Source organism: Carassius gibelio, chromosome A10 (genome assembly GCF_023724105.1).
Source record: "Carassius gibelio isolate Cgi1373 ecotype wild population from Czech Republic chromosome A10, carGib1.2-hapl.c, whole genome shotgun sequence".
Classification (NCBI taxonomy): domain Eukaryota; kingdom Metazoa; phylum Chordata; class Actinopteri; order Cypriniformes; family Cyprinidae; genus Carassius; species Carassius gibelio.
In genome coordinates this window covers 18,957,720-18,978,734 of record NC_068380.1, presented here as the reverse complement: position 1 = coordinate 18,978,734, position 21,015 = coordinate 18,957,720, and the positions used below count along the sequence as shown (strand labels likewise).

At 34.9% G+C, this 21,015-nt stretch overlaps 1 protein-coding gene across 2 annotated transcripts in view; it reads right to left on the bottom strand.

Annotated features, from left to right (window-relative positions):
* The window catches only part of LOC128021461 (ephrin type-A receptor 5), a 109,966-nt gene that overhangs the window by 40,199 nt on the left and 48,752 nt on the right, over positions 1-21,015 (bottom strand). The window contains exons 6-9 of one of the 2 annotated variants that reach the window (XM_052608695.1): positions 8,733-8,857; positions 6,512-6,671; positions 5,538-5,643; positions 446-513 (exon numbers count right to left, since the gene is read on the bottom strand). In XM_052608695.1, the coding sequence (XP_052464655.1) occupies positions 446-513; positions 5,538-5,643; positions 6,512-6,671; positions 8,733-8,857 (459 nt within the window). The remainder of the gene's footprint in view (positions 1-445; positions 514-5,537; positions 5,644-6,511; positions 6,672-8,732; positions 8,858-21,015) is intronic. The other variant, XM_052608696.1, reaches the window with a different exon arrangement.

The window sequence follows — 21,015 nt, the reverse complement described above, 5'->3', positions numbered from 1 at the left end:
CCAACAATTCACTAAAACATTATTTTTATTTGGGCTTATAAAGTATTCTAATTTCTTGAGATAGTGAATTGGTGATTTTTTTTTTTTTTTTTTAAATGTGAGCCAAAATCATTACAATTAAAAGAATCAAAGACTTAAACTACTACTACAGTCTGTGTGCTTTGGATTTATTTATTACACGTGTTTCACAATTTGAGTTGAATTACTGAAATAAATGAACATTTCCACAACATTCAATTTTTTTTTTAGATGCACCTATATATATATATATATATATATATATATAATAGGATGATGGGTTGTAAAAATAATAAAAATAAAAAAAATAATTATCATTCATGCCAAGCTGCCCTGAGATGATTTTTAAGCTTATGATAGAACGAGATTATAGCCCACTGAACTCTGGCTGAACCCAGAAGTGTCTGTCTCTTTCGGTTAGACTTACTGTGTCCATTGTGGAAGTGCATCTTCTCCTCATCTGGATCTTGCTTGGCTTTGCTGTAGCCACAACGCCTGTGACAAAGAAGAGCTGTGTTACTGTTTATACACCACGGTTGTCTTTCTCTAAAAGCCATTTCTCTAAAAAAAAAAAAAAAAAACAACAACAACCATGAACTCATTTATTCTCATTTTTATATGTAATGCTGCTATTTGAAAGAGTGGATAAGGGGATAGTAATGGTTTTTATTTGCTTTCAACACAAGAATCCTCCAGAGGAGACTATCCAAACACACACACACATGCAGTATGACAGCTTAAACGCCAGCAGAGTGTTTGTATGCGTGTAATAATAAAGTGAACACTCAGACACAATGAGCTGCAGAAGAAGAGATATCCACTATAGAGCTGAGATACAGTATATGATCACTGTATTTCATCTTCTATTTTGCAAATAAGTTAAGTCAAAATACAATTACTGTATAAGTGTATAAAATATGAATTATCAAGAAATATAAAATATATTTTATGACTGATTTGAAATTATTGCTATAAGGTTATATATGAGAGATCTTTATTTGTAATTTAATTTCAATGTACTGTGATTAATTTGATTAAACATTTAAAGTGAAAGTGAAGTGAGTGAAAGTGACATTCAGCCAAGTATGGTGACCCATACACAGAATTTGTGCTCTGCATTTAACCCATCCGAAAAGCACACACACAGAGCAGTGAACACAAACACACACACTGTGAGCACACACCCGGAGCAGTGGGCAGCCATTTATACTGCGGCGCCCGGGGAGCAGTTGGGGGTTCGATGCCTTGCTCAAGGGCACCTAAGTCATGGTATTGAAGGTGGAGAGAGAACTGTTCATGCACTCCCCCCACCCACAATTCCGTCCGGCCCGAGACTAGAACTCACAACCCTTCGATTGGGAGTCCAACCCTCTAACCATTAGGCCACGACTTCCCCTTAATAATTTAATTCTGGATTAAAGCTAACAACTAACATTCAAACTAACTAATCAATAAATAAACAAACAAATTGAACTGAAATTAAATCGAATATAATAAACGTATATATAACTATGTAATAAACTTATAATAACAGCAGAAAATAATAAAATAACACAGTTTTAAACATATTACATTGTTATTTGTTATTAATGTTACAATTAATAATAACAGTTCCAAATGTTATTCTAGTGTTTGAACTGCATACTACTAATATTTTTTGCAGTATGCTACAGTATTGACATTTTCTGCATTTAATTCAAAAACACACATGTACTGGATAATATACAGTGCATGCTGCCAGGAAAACAGTATGTGATATGCAAAAATGTTACTATGAATGTTAGTCTATGGCCCAGTTTATGGCCCAAATTCCAAACAAGCCATTTCCCTTTCAGGCCGCCCCTTCTCTGTTTAGATGTGAATGAGTGTGAATGAATGTGTGTGAATCCCGTGGGATCTGGCCGTATGGCTGCAGTCTCAGGGAATACACATGCAGAGCTGAGGAGTCTGACCAGCATGTCGACCCTGAAGCCCCGCCTCTTCCGGTGGTCCACTTTCTTCTGAGAAAATGATTGGACCTCTGTGCTGTCACTCAGTCTGACATATTAAACCAAAATCCCAACTGGAAGAAAGGCTACTCTTCTGAGTAGTATAATCTTTATATGTTTATAAGGCTGCATGTATGATTAAGAGCTTTGCATCACAAGAATAAATTACATTTTAAAATGTGTTACATTAGAAAACAGTTATTTTAAATTGTAATAATATTTTACTTTATTACGGTTTTACTGAATGAAATAATCATTAGTAGTCTATTTTACAATGTTAAAAGTATTGTTCAGAATTGAGTTTCCACAAAAATATGAAATGTTAACTGATTTTTAGCTGATTTTTTTTTTTTTGTATTTGAGCAGTAAATTGGCATATTTGAATGATTTCTGAAGGAATATGTGACTCTGACAACTGGAGTAATGATGCTGAAAATTCAGCTTTGCATTAAAGAAATAAATTATGTTTCACTATATATTAAATCAGAAAACTGTTATAAGTTATAATAATATTTAATCGTATTTTTTTATAGTAATTAAATGAATGTAGTCTTGTTGGAAAAAAAAATAAAAATAAAAAATAAAAAAAAACAAAAAATGATTAAATATTCCCAACCCCAATACTTTTGAATGGTACCTTTAATGATGGCAGAATTTTGGTACCTTTCTGTACATTAATATGTCTTGCATATGTGAAGAAGTGTGATATTGTGTGCATTCTCAGCCAGTGTCCTCGACTCAGTCCAAAACCTTCACTCCATCACCTTCAGATGTCTGCGAGGATCATTCTCTGACAGCTTTACTAACAGCCCTGTCCTGCAGAAGCCTGTTCTCCAGTCAGCCTGCTGGAAAAGGCTTCTGACGGTGCCCTTGCAGCTCATTCATGAACATGTCTTGACCTAGTAAGGCCAAGAAGACTATTAACAACCCTGATTGCTTCCTGCAGGAGAAAGCGTGCTTCAAACCCATCTGTGACATGAAAGGTGACAGAAGTGTCAAGGCTGTGGTCTGCCTGATACACTGATATACACTTAAAGAGTAATTGCCTGAAACGACCGCGCTCTTGAGGGACATCCTAACCCTTGCTTAAACAATTCAACTGCCTTTCAATGCTTCTAAGCAGTTCAGCCAGCTGATGTCTGTTTGAGGTCTTGCTCTGGTGCCAATTGTCAATCTCGATGAGGACTTGACAGCATTGAATTAAAGGCTATGGCTGGGTTCAGGGGTGAGGGGTGAGGAGAGGGGAACATTGTTTGAGGTTAGCATTGGCTAGTTAGCCCGTTCTCCACTGACAGACATTCAAACCCTTGCAAAAGGTTGCTTAATTGTATTGCATGTGCTCTTGTAGTGTATTTCAAATATATTGTATACAAAAGTACTTGCATGTAATATAATATTAATTAAATAAAAGGCCATTTAAGAGAGACACTTTCATGATTTTCTTACCACACTTAAGTATGCTTTTAAAAGGCATTAGTGCCACCTATCTCTCAAATGAACCATCGCCATTCCTAATTGAGATTGTAGATAGAGTGTCAATGGTCCACTTGAGAGATAGGTGGCGCTAATGCACTTAAAAGTCTGCGATCCACCATAAAAAAAAAAAAAAAAACGATATAAATGCTGTTCACTTTCTTGCACAGACTGATCATTTTGTGTCTTTACATATCAATGTATTGTCACGATCTGATTTAATTTGGATTTGTTTGTGTATGGTGTATGTATTATTTATGTTTTATTATATGTTTTAGCCATGATTCCCATCCACTTACATTATAAGACCAATAGACTGCAACGGTTTGAGCTAAACATCCCAGTTTGTGTTCTACTGAAGAAACAAAGTCACCTACATCTTGGATGCCCTGGGGGTAAGCAGATAAACATAACGTTTTCATTTTTGGGTGAAATAACTCTTTAAGTTACATATAAATGACAATAGAATTATTTACCTTTCAATGGCCATGTAGAAGTAATTCAATGGCCATGCAAAATAATACTTGAGGTTTCCATTCAGGAAAGATTGGAAATGCTTATGGATTCCAATGCTAATAATAACTCTAACACTAACAGAACATGTTCGTCATCAGTAAGATGGAGATGTTTAATCAAACTTTTACAACTTCAAGTATAACCCCTGGATGCAGGAAATTATTATTATTATTTTAGAGAATGTCTCTTTCAATTTTAAACTCTATATTCTATCTATTTTACTTTAGCATAGCATTTTCATAAGCACAAACCAAAATGAACAAGTTTACATCTGCACCCACTGCACTTCCAGGATAATTCCAGTAAATTGCAGACTGTTTATTATAGATAGACAGAACATGGCCCTGTTTGTTTCCTCCAGCTAGCGAGGACAATAGCATGCATAACTGTCTCATTTTAAAATGTTGTGGCTGAAATGCTAAATAGGACAGTGTGTATGAAACAGGATATTGTTTTTGGCTCCTCGTCTTGCTTTGCCATTGTGTTTTGTGATTATGGAAACACCGCTCCCATTATTTACATTAAGATGCAAACAGGACCATATTTTTCCTACTGTAGAACTGTGGTCAATGATCAGAGATGTAGATATGGATGCCTGGATTTCTGAGATGACAGTCAGCTAAATCCATTTATATGTTCAGATATATTCACAAGATGGTGATGGTGTAAACCTACATTAAATAATTATGTCATTCTCATTTTATCTTTTTTTTTCTTCTCTTTTGTATGAACCTTAGTTTCAGGCAATTACCACCGTTATTAGTGTATAATAAGTACAATTTCAGTCATGAGACAATCATCCAGTAATTTTAAAACTTACCACAGTTTAATTTTAGTAATAATAAGAATAAAAAAAAAATAAGAATAAAAAAAAAATCATTTTATGATTTTCGTGATTAAAAAAAAAAAAAAAAGTATTATTGTATGATTATAATAATAGATCTGACAACATTTTTTTTTAATTTGTTAATTATGTCTTCAATTAATCAGATTTTTTTTCTCCAAAAAGCCATATTTATTTATTTATTTATTTATTGTTTATTTATTTGTTTGCTTACTTCTGGCTTATTTACTCAAAAAAAAAAAAAAAAAAAAAACCTCCAGGGATGCATGGATGGATGAATACATGTAATGTTCTATAAACTGCATAATTAATGCAGCAAAATGTATATTTTTGTTCTTTTTTTTTAGTTTATCAGATAAATGGAAATACTCACATGACTTTCTAACATTTTCAGATGAAGAATCCGATCGTAAGATGTAATTTTTCTTGTCTCGAATGCATCAAATATCACACATATCTGTCTAAGCACCTGACAGGGCAAGCCGTGCTACATCCTTCCAGTATGAGTTTGTTTGAAGCGCTTGATATAAAGTGTGTCTCATCATTTATTCCTGTAGCAGTTCACTTTGCAAGCTTTGTTTTCCAGATGCATTTTGTCCATAGATATGCTAATTCACTACTTTAAAGTAACATGACAGACTGAGATTTTGTGTGCAGAGTGCACAGATGTGATAATGCCTGTTATGGAGTCTTCTTACCTGCCACTCATCAGGAAACCTGTGACCAAGGCGATGAGGATGATGGCCACAGTGACAGCGACGGCGATGATGGGCACCTGACCCTGATCACTGGAGGCCGCTACTGCTGGAACACAGACACAAGAGAGACAAGAGCACGGCTTGAGAGCAGCTCCGTGCCGTTTCATCACAATCACTACCTCGTCTCCTGCTAAATACATAGATAATTACTGTGAAATATCAATTATTACACACAGCCAACACTATCTAGCATATTAACACAACATTTACAGGATTTGGAGAGCTCATCCTTTTGTACGCTCTTTTAATGTGCATCAGAATTCAACAAGTTTGTGTGTCAAGTGTTGAGGTACAATCTTCCAAAACATCCTATACGTCTTTGCTTTGTAGGTGATTGCATATGCAGATACCTGTTGGGATATTTGTATTATTATTGTGTGTGTATGTGTGTGTGTGTGTGTGTGTGTGTGTGCATAAAATAACTATAAAAATCAATAATCAAAGTCACAAGCTTAGCATTACATGTAGCATTTTTTCTGCATATATTAACCCTTTGCAATAGTGACTATGTTATTTTGTGATCCATATTTTCATACTGGTGATAATTGATGGACTCATACAGCTACCTACAATTATTATAAAGGGGTAAAAGCATCCACTAATGCTCAAAAAAAAAAAAAAAAATTGAGAAAAATGATGGATAGAAAAATGCGAGCACGATTAAGTTCACATTTGTTTTTCACAGCACTATGAATGGGGCATTTTTATTAAAGACTTGAGATATTATAATTGTTGTGTGTTGTTAGCTTAAGCAGATTGTGTTTGTATATACTTGTGACTTTGATAAAGATCAAATTATTTTTTATAACCAATCAATGCAGAAAACCAATCGATCCCAATGGGTTCTCATACATTTTCTTGCCACTGTAGGCTACATATATCAGAATCAGTTCATTGTTTTGTGTTTCGCTTACAGTACGGGCTTGTTTCAAACTCAAAGCGTCGACTGAACCCTCCGTAGCCCGCAGAGGTGCGAGCTCTAATCTGAAAGATGTACGCCGAGGAAGGTTTAAGGCCGTCCACCAAAACATCCGTCTCCTTTGACTTGATGATGGTGTAGCTTGTTTCCTGATCCTACAGAACCACCAGAATAAAAGAGAAGACAAAACCGTCAGAGAGGGAGAAAACGAGGGATGAAGGCATTTATTGCATCTCATGAGAGAAAGGCAAAGTGTGTATGTGTTGTGGCCAGTAGTGAGGATCGGTTTCATGGTCTTCAATGGCTTTGTTTTAATGACCTGCGTTAAGTGCTGTGTCCATTAGCTTCCATACGAGTGGCTGTGGGTCGTCATAGCTTTTAGGTTTTCTAAGTGCATCATATCAGGGTTTCACAGAACAGTCCAAAACACTGAGGTCATGAGGAGCAGAGGCTCGTTTTCAGCCATATTTGGTCTTTAAATGGCTCAACAAAGCAACCGGCAAACGCTGCAAGGTGAGGAGCAATCAGAGACGGCGATCGGAGAGCAGATTTAGTTTCGTGCTTTGTGAGGGTTGTCGCCAGTGGGGTGGTAGACTGAGACGCCCAACCCTGCTGCTGGTAACATCACTTCATTAGAGGATGAATCCTGTCATCATTTGCTCATCATGGTGGTGTACAGATGCATTACTTTCTATCTTCTGGAGTAATTTTTAATCATATGCTGGTCGCTCTTTTCCATGCATTTACAGTGACTGTGGACTAGAGAGGTCAGGCTTGAAGAGTGAGCAGTTAACTACTGGAACTGGAGCAATAAATCACTTCAGGACCAGAAGAATGAAAAATTCAGACTGAGTTTTTTGGATTTCATTCAAAATATCCAAACTAAATAATGATTTGTTGATAAATTAGATACTTCTGTAAACAAATCTTAGATACTTAGATCAACGATTGGTTATTTCAGTCAAAGTTGCTCTTCTATCAGCTTGAATCAGTCGGCCTATTCTCCTCTGACCTCTAACATTAACAAGGCATTTTCGCCTTATACTGGATGAAAATCTGGTGAAAATCCCATTAACTGAGCAGATTGTGAAATACTCAGACCGGCCCGTCTGCCACAAACAACCATTGCATGTTCAAAGTCATTTAAATCCTCCTTCTTCCCCATTCTGATGCTCAGTTTGAACTTCAGCAAGTCGTCTTCACCACATCTAGATGCTTAAATGCATTGAGTTGCTGCCATGTGATTGGCTGATTAGCAATTTGTGTCACCAAGCAATTGAACAGGTGTACCTAATAAAGTGGCCGGTGAGTGTATAGGTGTTTCTCAATGTCAAGGAAGGATCCTCAGAAGCCAGTATTTCGAGGATGCTACGTCATCAACATCCGTCGAAGGACTGTTCCAATGTCGAGGATCCTCGGAATTTCAACCAAGGACTGAGTCCTTCGTTCTAAGAATATCCCATACACAGGAAAGGATGCATATGTTTATCCTTGGCGCTCTTCACGCTCTCAAATCACCCACAATCCTATGCGCGCAGCTTTGCTATCTAACGTTAGTTCAAAAATTAAAAAATGTCGAACATTAACGTAGTCGGAGCTTTAACGGTTTTTATTTACGTTACCAAACATTTGTTATAACTGTAGTAAATATAAGTAAAGTTTGACATTTAAATGCCAGTACAAATTATTGATATTGTAACTTATACAAATACAAATGGTTAACTGAACCGCACCTGTCATTTAACAATTGGTTGCGTCAACGGCATTTATTTTAAAAATAACTAATTAAGTTGTCCAAAGTAATTTAATGATACCATTCACAGCGTTATTTAAACGGACCTTTTCACTGACGTAATGACGCAATGACGGGCACTTGCTAGTCTGTTCCATTTACATGTTCTCCGAATGCTAAAGAGGAGTCTCGCCTAGCCTCTGAAGGAAGTGCCTTGGAAGGATCAGTCCTACCAAGGAAGTATCCTTGACATTGAGAAACGCCTTATATTCACATAGAAAACAGCTTCTAAACAGTGACATTATTTGACAATACTACTGTTTTTACTGTATTGTTTTATCCAATAAATGCAGTCCTGCATAAAAGACCTCTGACCTGAACTGTACTGTACACCTCTCTAAATATTCTAGTCTATTATTTTGTTGTTTCTTTTGATTTTGGCGTGAAATGTAACCTGTGCATGTTTACATCATGCGGTATTTACCTTCTCAAAATACTTGATCTCATACTCCAGGATGATGCCGTTGGGTCGGTCGGGTTCCTGCCAGGACACTGAGATGCTATTCTTCGCCGTCTTGCCTTTCTTCACCACGGTGATAGGAGACGGGGCTGAGAACAAAACAGTTACATCTCAGCTTACTTTTCACCTCAAATCAAGCAGAAAATGTATTTTCTTGCGTGATGCAGTAAAGCCCTGATGCAATGTGCTGTAATTGTCATGTGTAAGTTTCCAAGTCTATACATTTGAGACTTATATTAGATGAGTCTAACCCCTCAGCAATTCCTAATTGAATGAAAATATCATATTGTGCTAATTACTTGAATGAGTTTCATATTGTTCAGAGGAATAGTGATCCAGAAATATGAAATATTCTAAACTTCAGTGGTAGAGACAATCAGACAGAATGTCTTTCATCTTAACTCGATGATCGCTTTAAGAAAACGCTTTGAACGTGGATTCAGGCAATGACGTACTTCAATGTTTGTCCAACCTAATTACTGCAGATGAAAAATGCATGGTGTAATCTGTCCTGATTTACCTTCTTGCCATAAAGTCCCAGACATTACATCACTCAACAAGCATGACATTATGTTATGGTTTATATAATTTATCCATAAAACACTGATACTACTTAGAAAATAACTTTGTTAAATATTCGCAATGTTAGATGATAGTTTTACAATTCAAATGGAGTTTAAACTCAACACATTGAGTGCATATTTCTGAATAAACCATTACACATATTTCATTGGGTAAGAGTCATTTTTTGTATCTTAAAATCACTATAAAGTATAACGTGAAGTGACTACATATATTTATATAGATATTTAGTGTTTGTGCATACTTTTTTGCCAGTTAAAATTAGGTATCATTTTTGTGTGTGTGTGTGTGTCTTATGCAATAATTCATACATTCAGCTGTATGGCTACAGTGCTAATAATATCTGGGATATTTTTAACGCATTCTCATCCCAAGGCATCATATACTTTTTACATTTCGTCAACATCCTACGCACACGGTACCCTCTAGCATCAATATTAGACGCAGATTATGGGTTAGGGTTAGGGTTAGGTTTAGACCGCTAGGGGCCTTCTGACCCATATTTATATGCGTCTAATATTGACGCTAGAGGGTGCCATGTGCGTAGGATGTTGACGATATGTCAAAAGTGTCAGTATATGATGCCTTGGGATGAGAATGGCCTGGGTTATTATATATTATAGGCCAATACATTTGAGACAAACTTTATACTGTTACTAGTTCCTGTTGCACTGTAGGGATTAAGAAATAAGAAAAGATCCTAAAACTCACATCCTGTGTAGAATAAACACATAAAACATATTGCAAACTAAAACTTTAAATTCAATTGTTGATTTTCCAAATTCTCTCTTTCATGCCTCAGTTTTCCTCCCATACGGCTGTGTTTGGTGTCACTTATAGCACACATAAAAAATAAATAAATAAATAAAAAAATACCTTTCCTATCTGTTTATATGTGAAGTGCTGAAATCAAACCCGGCTTTGTATTCCTCTACAGAAGTGTCGGACTGTGTCCATGAGATAAATCGTGTTTAAGTTCTCCGGACGATCCCTCAGGCACTGATCCAATAGCTCAATAGAAGCCCATGATAGGAAAGCAAAGAAAAGCCTTTTCCCCATCCTCTCTTTCCCAAACAAAGAGTAACTGTATCCTTTTTGCTCAGACAAAACTGTAATCATTCCTATCTTAAAAGCCTGAAACGGTATACTTGGCAACCTGATCTTCAGGCCTTGAGGAGAAGAGAGGTATTGTGGAGGGTAGATGGGCCACTTAAACGGTCTGGCAGACTGTTAAATGTTTGACTTTCAGTCAGGCTGGAGACACGGCCCTTTGAGTTATTGATTCTCAATAATCCTTAAGGTCAGCACAGGGAATTTTGATTTATATTGGTGATGGCAAGAAACAAAAGCATCAGCAGGGGATCCATCAAACAAAATAGTCATGCTGTGTGACAGTGAGTGAGAATATATATCCAAATAGACGAAAACAGGTAGGCACGCAAAATCTTTGGCCACGGAATCACACTCCCATAGATTTACACAGAATCTGAATGCCTGAAATCACATGTTATATTCTCATGAGATTATTTTGTAACGTAAATCTATGGGATTTTTCTGCTGAAGTTAAAAAGGGTAACTCACCCAAAAACAGCATTTACTTACTCATTTTCAGAATTAATATATTTTTTATATATTAATGGACACCAACATTTTTAAGCTTCATATATATACACACACGCCAATGTTTTGGACTTGTTTTACACATTTTAGTTATTATCCTGTGTTTATTAGTTCCTGTCTGTCCCTTAGTTCTTCGTCTGGTCTACCATTTGGTTACACGTCTTTGCTGGTTCCCATGTTAGATTTTCCCCTGTGTTTTGTACAAATCCTGAGCTCCTGAGTTCGCTCGAGTATCACCCCTATCCCCTGAGTCGAGAGATGCCTCTAGCCCCAGACCAGCATCAAGAAAGATATGCATTCCCCATATCCGGCCCAAGGAGGGTACCAGTCACCAAATAAAGCCCAGATAGGGCCACAGCTCTCGAGTTAGACCTATGGAGGACCTCTAAAGACGATATTCTGCACAAGGATTTTTTTGGAGGGGGTTAGTAAGGGTCTGGGCCGAGTGATTCGCCATAGCCTCCTGAACTGTCTGCTCTGCCATGGTGGCCCGAACTCCCTGATCCCCAATGGGTGCCGGATTGGATAACCACTCTGGAGGCCTGCCGTCCCGTGTCTGTCCTGAGGGGCCTCCAAAGCGGGGGAGTTATGTCAGTGTCTTGGATTTTTGTTTTTACTTGTTTTACCTGTTTTAGTTCCTGGTTTTCTGTATTTGGTTTAGTCCATTGATTATTCCACCTGTGTTTTATTGTCCTGTGTATATTAGTTTCTCCCTGTTACTCAGTTCTTCGTCCCGCCTACTATTTGGTTATATGTGTCTGTGCTAGTTTCCATGTTGGGTTGTCTCCTGTATTTTGTCAATAAAGACATGTCTCATGCGTGCTTGCAGCAGGACACATCATGACAAATGTGTATATATATATATATATATATATATATATATATATATATATATATATATATATATATATATATATATATATATATATATATATTAGTGCATTAATGATGACAGAATTTTCATTTTTGCATGAACTCATACACTGGTCATACACTGTAAACGAACAAATAAACAAACAAAAAAAGTTTAAAGCAAAAAAAAAAAAAAAAAAAAAAAAGAATAAGTTCTGTGGTTTGCAGAACGTTACATACAAATATAAAAAAAACAAATAAATAAATGTAGTTTGTAGATAGCTTAATGTAGTCAAACTACAGTTAATCAATCAATCAATACAATTTATATTAAAAAAAATATATTAGTACATGTTGGAATTAACATTAACTGTGATTAATTAATGCTTTAGAATAATTGTACACTGTTAGTTCATGTTTCACTTAGTTCACTAATATCGTTAACCAAGGAAGACTATTGTAAAGTGTTAAATCTTTCTTAAAATAAACTGAAATCCACCTTAAAAACACAGGTGGTAAAGAGAAAGTAACATGATAAATAAAAGTTAATCATAAGTAGCTTTTCCAAGTCGTCACACACAATAGCACAAAACTGTATTTTACTGTGGAATGACATGAAATGTCCCATTAGATCTAATGCAGGTTTGTAACGTAGAGTATTTTGGCTTGATTTGATCATACTTTCAGTAACATGTAAGTGTAAAGCCCTTTTCACCATATATGACAATCCATCTAATTCCACAGATATTCCCCTAAAAAACAACACAGAAAATATAAAAATGTGTGCAGATTTAGTGCAGACCTATACGACCTTCCACTGTGTAAAATGTCACACTATTTTTAGCTTAGTGAGAGATTTAATCTACCACGTTTCACAGAGTACATTGTGGACCATCTAATAAGTGTGATAAATCTGGATACTGTTTGTTACAGCTTGAGTTTCCGAAAAAAAAAAAGAAAGTTGTCAATTACAGTTGTAAAACAGTGAGTTACAAAACACAGTTAGCTATATGCAAAGGTAATAAAGTCCTCGACAGACTCATAGTGCAAAGGTCCCGCCAAAGTGCCACCTCTCGTTCATTAACAGACGAACGGCAGCATTCTCTAGGAAGCGTGTCAGAGGAAGTGTGATGATAGCACTCTGATTAATGCCTCCAAATGGGAAGTGTTGCCTTCATCTAGTGTGAGAATCTTCAAACTCGAAAGGCTTGATATCTGTGCCAGCCGACAAAACAGCACTCATGTAGCAAGCTATTTTTGTATTTTTTTCACAACCCGAGCCGATTTAGCTTGGTTAATTGCAGCTGCCAACACAAATCCAGCTTTGCGTGAGCAGCATCAAAAATCTGGATCACTTCCTGGCTATACAACACTGACTCCAGGCAGCACTGGTTTATGTGTTGGTGAAACCTTCTAAGCAAATATTTGCATGTCATTTAATTGAAGTAAGCATGCCGGGCCATGGTAAGAAAGGTCATCTCCTCCGCTCTGGCCCTGAATGACTGCCAACGCCAGGATCTTAACAGGCTGTGTTGTTTCTTAACAAGTTATTTGGGGAGCCCTGCCGAGAAACAAGTGAAAAACCCCTGGCAGAGCAGAGTGGCCCATCAGCCAAATCTAGGCCCGAGACATAACTCCTGCCAACAGATTCCTGTGCCAGCCACAGTCCTGACCTGAGAACTATTATCTACAAAACACAACCTTAACTCTTTGCCAAACAAATCTGCCCTTATAACATCTGACTAGAAACAAGAGTGCAGATTCTAGGACGTTTGTTTTCCATAAAAATAAAAAAAAACAGCTTGAAACCAAAATAGATTTGAAACTTGAAAACTTAAATTGTACTCCAATAATCGATGTTTCATTTACGACTACAAAATTATATGTATATATATATATATATATATATATATATATATATATATATATATATATATATATATATATATATTATATTATTATATATATAGAAATATATTATATTTTTTATTTTTATTTTTATTTTTTACTTTTAAACATTTTAAGTACCGTGTTTTCCGGACTATAAGGCGCACCGTATTATAAGGTGCACCTTCAGTGAATGGCCTATTTTAGAACTGTTTTCATATATAGGGCACACCGGATTATAGGGCGCATAGAATAGAAGATACTGCAGTCAAACGTTTGATTGGATTTGCGTTATGCATCCACTAGATGGAGCTGTGCTAAAGAGAATGTCAACATTATGACAGAGCGCCTTGATCCATACATAAGGCGCTCTGGATTATAAGGCCTTCTCAAAAAAAATATATATATATTACAGTAGTGTGGAAAATACGGTAGTGAAAAAAACAAAAGGGCTGAAATGATTAGTCGACATTATCGACAACATCAAAAAAAACAAAACAATTGACAATTTTTTTTGATTGTCAAGTAGTTGTTTGATCTCATAAGACCTAATGAGAACCTGCAATAATGCGGTTTGACCAGTGTGGCGCTGTAGCGCAAGACTGTAATGCAGCCCTCCTGGATGCAGCTAAAGAGAAGAAAACAGTGCTTCAGTTCAGAGCAAATGTTAGAGTGATGTTTGGATGAAATGCTTTCCTCTTAATAACAAAATAAACACAACAAAACTACAGTGTGAAAGCAGCAGTTAAGAAAGCATCTGATTACAGCAATGTGGATGTTACACAAGCGCTGCCGTTCGGTACTCCAGTAAAGTCCAGTCACCTCACGTTTATTTATATACTGTAACTTATTACTTTGTGCAATATATTGGCTTAAAGGGTTAGTTAAGCCTGAGCCTGACAAGTATATTTTGATTGACAGCTTTTTTAAAGCCCGAACCTGTTTACAGCCCGACATTATTCAAATGTGTGCATGCACACAGCTCTTTTGCCTTTTGTCAACATTGAGTCATTTATTCATGTTTTAACATAATTTATTCATAAAAAATTAAAAAATTATGATACATTTTAAATTAAGATGGAGTTTGCAATAACGAAATTAAGATAAAGACTCCGCCGGATTTGCTTTGCACTAGATGATATTTAATAAAAGAATAATGCCAACATTAGCGTAAATACTCTGTCAACATTATGCATTTAAGACTCAATGAATATTTAGTTATCATTTGAAAAACCTTTACTCACAAAGATTGGGCTAAGTCTACATGTTTTTGTGGAGGAAAATGACTGAATCCACTGTAGATGTCTTCTGTGTGTTCCTGCGCTCACTGATGGTGCGTCATTGTTCACGCATTATTCTCATTATAAACATGGTCAAAACTTTTCCACACCTCAGACTTTGCTTTAGTTGCTGGTGCAACCAAAACGTAATCACCAGAGGCAAGCCTCCGTTACCCCTACTCAGCATGCATTTTCGCATCTTTCTTGCGCTAATCGTAACACATCACATGACCGCTCGTTTACCGCGCAGACCGGAGCGCGAGCACCAAACCCGGAGCAAGCCGTGTAAGATGATAGAAATTAAGCCCGAACGCAAAGATCTTCAGCTTTAACAAGGTGTTTTAAGAGAGATTATGTTGTGAATAAAATGATAATAATAATAATAAAACGTCTTATCACTTACCTTAATTTTATTTCTTATCCATAACATGACTTAAAATAGGGGATGCTAGGCAGAATGATTTGTCATTCAGTTATTTTTCATATAGCTAATGAAATGGTGAATAAGAGGGGTTTTCGGTCATCTCATTTTGTGTGCCAAATATATGTATTTGTACAAATTAATTGTAATTACATAACTTTCAAAACATTAATTTCAAAAGCTGAAGTGATTACCGTAATTTGTTTCTTAGAATATGTATAAATAAATATTTTAGCTAATTGCAAAAGCTGAATAATCAATAAATGTCTATTGATTAATCAGTGAAATAATCAATGATTAGTCGATTTACCATTTAATTGTTAGATTAATCGATTATCAAAATAACACTACAAACCCAGGCTCATTGGAAATACATGCAGGTGGTACTTTATGAAACGATTTGCTTTTGAAGTTTTGAAAATGAAAAGTCCTTTTCTCACTTTTTATTATGTTGGTACAGACATTTATTGCACCACTTTTATTATGTTGCTCCAGGAACATATTGCAGTTGCTCAGTGTTGCTAAAGGTTGAATGCTCTATCGTGTTTGAAAATAAACTCTACACCAAACCAAACACTAAACCTACCCAATAATTTTAACGAAAGCAAATGTTATTTAAAAATACATTTGCTTATGCAACGATACTATTTTAACTTCCTTCTAATTAGGTTAAAGCTATTTAGTTAAACTATAGCTTCACAGGATTCATATTTGAACTCTTCACCTCACAAGTGCAAAGATATATCGCGAGAGTTACCAAGCAAACCCATACATATGAAGCTATATTTTTGACTAACATTTAAAGTATCAGTTTTTATGCAAAGACATTTTTTTTAAGTCATATGATTGTGCAACGAATTGAAACTGAAAACTGAAACTCTAGCCCTATTAATCAATCATGCATGTGAGAAGGAAAATGTATCTAAATTTTCCTGCCTCTAGTGTTCATTTCAACTGGAAACTGCAGAAATTTGTATGGTAACGGAGGTTTGTTTTTTTTCTTTTAATTTAAGTTTTGCAGAAACGTAGTTAAAGGCACTTTGTGACATTGTATGTGAGAAACTGTACGTTAAGCAAGCATGTTTTGATATTAGCCCACTTAGCTGTATGCGTATTGCGTAATATAATGTGACACTACTAGTTGTGAAAGTGAACATGTGTTAATGGAAAGCTACACCATTTAAAAAAAGTCTGTCAACCAGTTGAAAGTTAGTCGTGCTTCTACTTTTAGTTACACTAGTAAATCCCTAAAATTGATCAGGTCACCATCTGCAGAGACTCAAACGATCCATTGACGGAAGTGCTGAGTTTAGTAAATCACAAGTGCTCCCAGCCGCATGCCAGAAGAGCTTTGCTGAGAGGCTTTGAGAATACTTAGTGTCACAACTCTTTTCAGACCGATGCGTCATGCACTCAGCTGTCAATGAGAAAATAGTCTAGGCTCACAAAATAATTCGTCAAAAAGAGCTCCACAAATGCCTCCACTCATGCGTCTGTCGTCATTTATCATGGAAAGCACTTGAGAGGCACGCCAATGCTACACGCTAATCACTCGCACCTGCAAACTATCCAGTTTGTTTTGAAATCCCGCTCGAAAATGCTAGAAATTAGCGTGCATTTGATCGGCCCGTACAGTCTGCTCCCAGTTCTAAAAAATCCCTCCACTTGTGAAGTAAAAACAGAATTTATGTCATCTACATCTTTGTAAAGATTCAGATTAGCGAGCTAGCGTTCCGCACACAAGCTTTGTTGACTATGCGTGGCAGCTCGCCTTGTGCTGCAAAAATTATCATTTTGCTTGTCATAATTAATAGTGTTTTAAAGAGCATAATTCCTCTGTTGATTTGAGAGTAACTTAATGAGCTGAGCAGATGTTGAAGTCGCCTCTTCAGAGGGGAAATATGGAGCCTCACGAGCCCAGTGAAATAAATTAGCACCTTAAGACTGTTTCTGTACGCCTTGTAAACGCATCTGCTGTGCTTTGTGAAAGAGATGCATCGGCACAGAAATAGGCACAAATATGATGTTAAATATTTCTCCCTAAATTAGAATGCAGTGGCTGTGCGTAAATGTTTGCAAGAAAGACCTGAGAGTTTAGGATAATGGATTGGGCAAAGTGAAAATAAATGTTTAAGGCTGACGGCACCTGCATCTGTTATTGTGTTGCAGCACTGTGCGTGTGTAAGCTGGAGCGACTCTTCCCTTTTTCTAATATTGATTTATAGGTCACTAGCGGTGTGAAGTTTTCATGGTGTTTAACATTGCTTTGATCGTCAAAGCATTCAATAATGACTATAAGAATCTGACAGACCAATGCAACACAGCCAGGAGTATTTATTTTATGTTATCAAGATCCTTTTGTCTCTCTTTTGTAACTTAAAGAACACATTGCAAATGTTTGAGAAGGTATTTCTGAGTCATATTGGTTATTTTACCATTATTATTGCATTGTCATCACAATGTTATTATAATACCAAACTGTGTGATCATATCAAACATTACAGAGTGTGATACAATCAACTACTGGACCAAAAAAATAAATAAATAAATAAAAATAAAAAAAATAAATCCATCAAACGCATTGCTAATACTGATGTTTGTTTTCCCTCCAAAAATTAAACTAAATTCCCAAGACAACTGTTTTGCTTTTAACAATTAGATTTGAAATATTTAAATAATAATAAAAATAATAGAAAGCTAGAGTATTGCTTAATAAACTGCATATAATATAATAAACATATCTTATTTTTATTAATTGATATTTTTATATGGTTTGTATACTATTCTATGTATAAATATTTTAACATTTATTTTAAAATTAATGTAGGCTACTTAATATTTCTTAATATTTTGAATAAGCTTTTATTTTTTTATATTTTTAGTTTTCATTTTAATACATGTAAAAGTTACATAGACATTTTACATTACAATTTTTTTCTTAGTAATGTTATGTGCTTTTGATATTTTTATTATGTTTATATTTCTATTTACTTTGTATTTATGTATTTAGTAATAGTAGTAGTAGTTTTATTATGTCAACTTAAACATTTTTATTTATTTTTTTTCAGTTAGATCCCAATGCCACATTTCTAATTTTCAAAAAAAAAAAAAAAAACATTTTCTTGACTATCTGTTCTAGTATGATTACCGGAAAAAAAAAAAAAAAAAATACGTAACATATATTCACTATTCACTATTCAGAGTTTTCCCTCAATAAACTAGTTGATGTAGCATGTGCTTTATAAGTACTAATAAACAGACAATATACTAGTAATATGCATGCTAATAAGAAACTAGTTATTTTGAATCTATGGTATTTAACTTTTTTTTTTTTTTTTTTTTTAAAACAACAACAACACCGATTTAATTACGATACCATGGCAACGAAAGGTTGTCAGTTTAATATTTTATACAATATATTAAGACATAAACGCAATGCACTGCATTGTTGGAATGTCCCATAATGTGTTTGCTTTGAATTCTGGCCTACAAAAGATCCTCAAATAGAGCTGTGCTTCAAACGAGGGAAGACAAAAGCAAGATAATAGGAAAGTGATTTTCAGTCAGACAACACATAAAAGCCTGTATTCCCCCTCAATATTTCAATAGCGATTCCCGTTCAGACAGTCGAGCACCTTTGTGAGCACATCTGGTCTCAGAACTCCAGCCAAACCTCTCGTTTAGCCTCCAGCCATCCAGGTCATATAAAACATGACGGCTTCTCGACACACAGACCAAACCGATTATCCTGACCGCAGCGGCAGAGCGCTTATATTCTGCTGCAACCTGCACTCGCCTTACGGAAAACCTTTCATTTCAAAGAAGCCTTATCAACACTAACACCTCCATGATACACATAACAGACTTGACACACACACACACACACACACACACACACACTCACAGACACACACACAGGAGTCCCTCTCCGCCATCTCTGCCAATTCACAGCTATTACAGGCTCTCTTTCAGATAAAGCAGATTACACTTCAGTGTCCATTAGGGTCATCATTAGCTTAATGTAAAGTCAATAGCAGTCAGAAAAGGTGCCTTTGTATTGAAAAGGGTTTAGGGCTGGTTACCCCTGTTATCCACACACCCCTGAACTTACATATGTGATAAAGATGTCACACAACAAACATGAGAAATGGCATAAATTCCACAAATTGACTGGTCAGAGAGCGCAAAAAAATAAAAATAAAAAATCATAACAATATAATTTTACTTTATAAGAATTGTCCTTATTTAATTGTAGTATTATTATGCACATTATTCCAAATTAAAATGTTTGTTTTCTTGTGCTTTCCTAAAATCTGATGACTTCCACCATCCCTGAAGTGATTTTCCTTTTCTATTATTATTATTATTATTATTATTATTATTATTATTATTATTATTATTATTATTAGAAAGCCCAAAATATTATAATATAACAGAATATTAATTTAATATGTCTGAAATCATTAAATGTTAAATAATTTAGAAATTTAGTTCAAACTAAATACAGTTTTTTTCTGACACTTAATTAAATGAAGAGTTTAAGAAGTAAGACTTCATTATTAAACGTAATTTCATAATTTATTCTATTGTATTTTGAAATATGGTTAACATACTTTTGAATGTACTGACAAGCATATATTTTTATATAATTATATTCATAAATACACATTTTTAAAGATGAAGCTGAACCTTAGTCCATTCAAAACACATTACCTGTAAATGTACTGAATAACCAAGTGTTTCACATGTGCATTAATGTATTACTCAACATGTCAATAAATAAATTAGTATACTATAAATCTGTGTGGCTTTTTATTTCATTAATATATAACGTTCATGTCCAGCTTATTATATATATTATATATATATATATATATATATATATATATATATATATATATATATTATATATATATATATATATATATATATATATATATATATATATTATATATATATATATATATATATATATATATATATATATATATTATATATATATTATATATATATATATATATATATATATATATATATATATATATATATATATATATATATATATATATATATATATATATATATATATATATATATATATATATATATATATATATATATATATATATATATATATATATAAACCCGATTCCAAGTTGTGACACTGTAATTGTGAGTAAAAAAGGAATGGAATAATTTACACATATCAAACTTATATTTCATTCACAATAGAATGTAGATAACATATCAAATGTTGAAGGTGAGACAAATGTTGTGCCAAATATTGGCTCATTTTGGATTTCATGAGAGCTACATATTCCAAAAAAGTTGCCACAGGTAGCAATAAGAGGCCGGAAAAATTAAATGTACATATAAGGAACCACTGGAGAACCAATTTGCAACTTATTAGGTCAATTGGCAACATGATTGGGTATAAAAAGAGCCTCTCAGAGTGGCAGAGTCTATCAGAAGTCAAGATGGGCAGAGGATCACCGATTCCCCCAATGCTGCGATGAAAAATTGTGGAGCAATATCAGAAAGGAGATTCTCAGAGAAAAACTGCAAAGAGTTTGAAGTTATCATTATCTACAGTGCATAATATCGT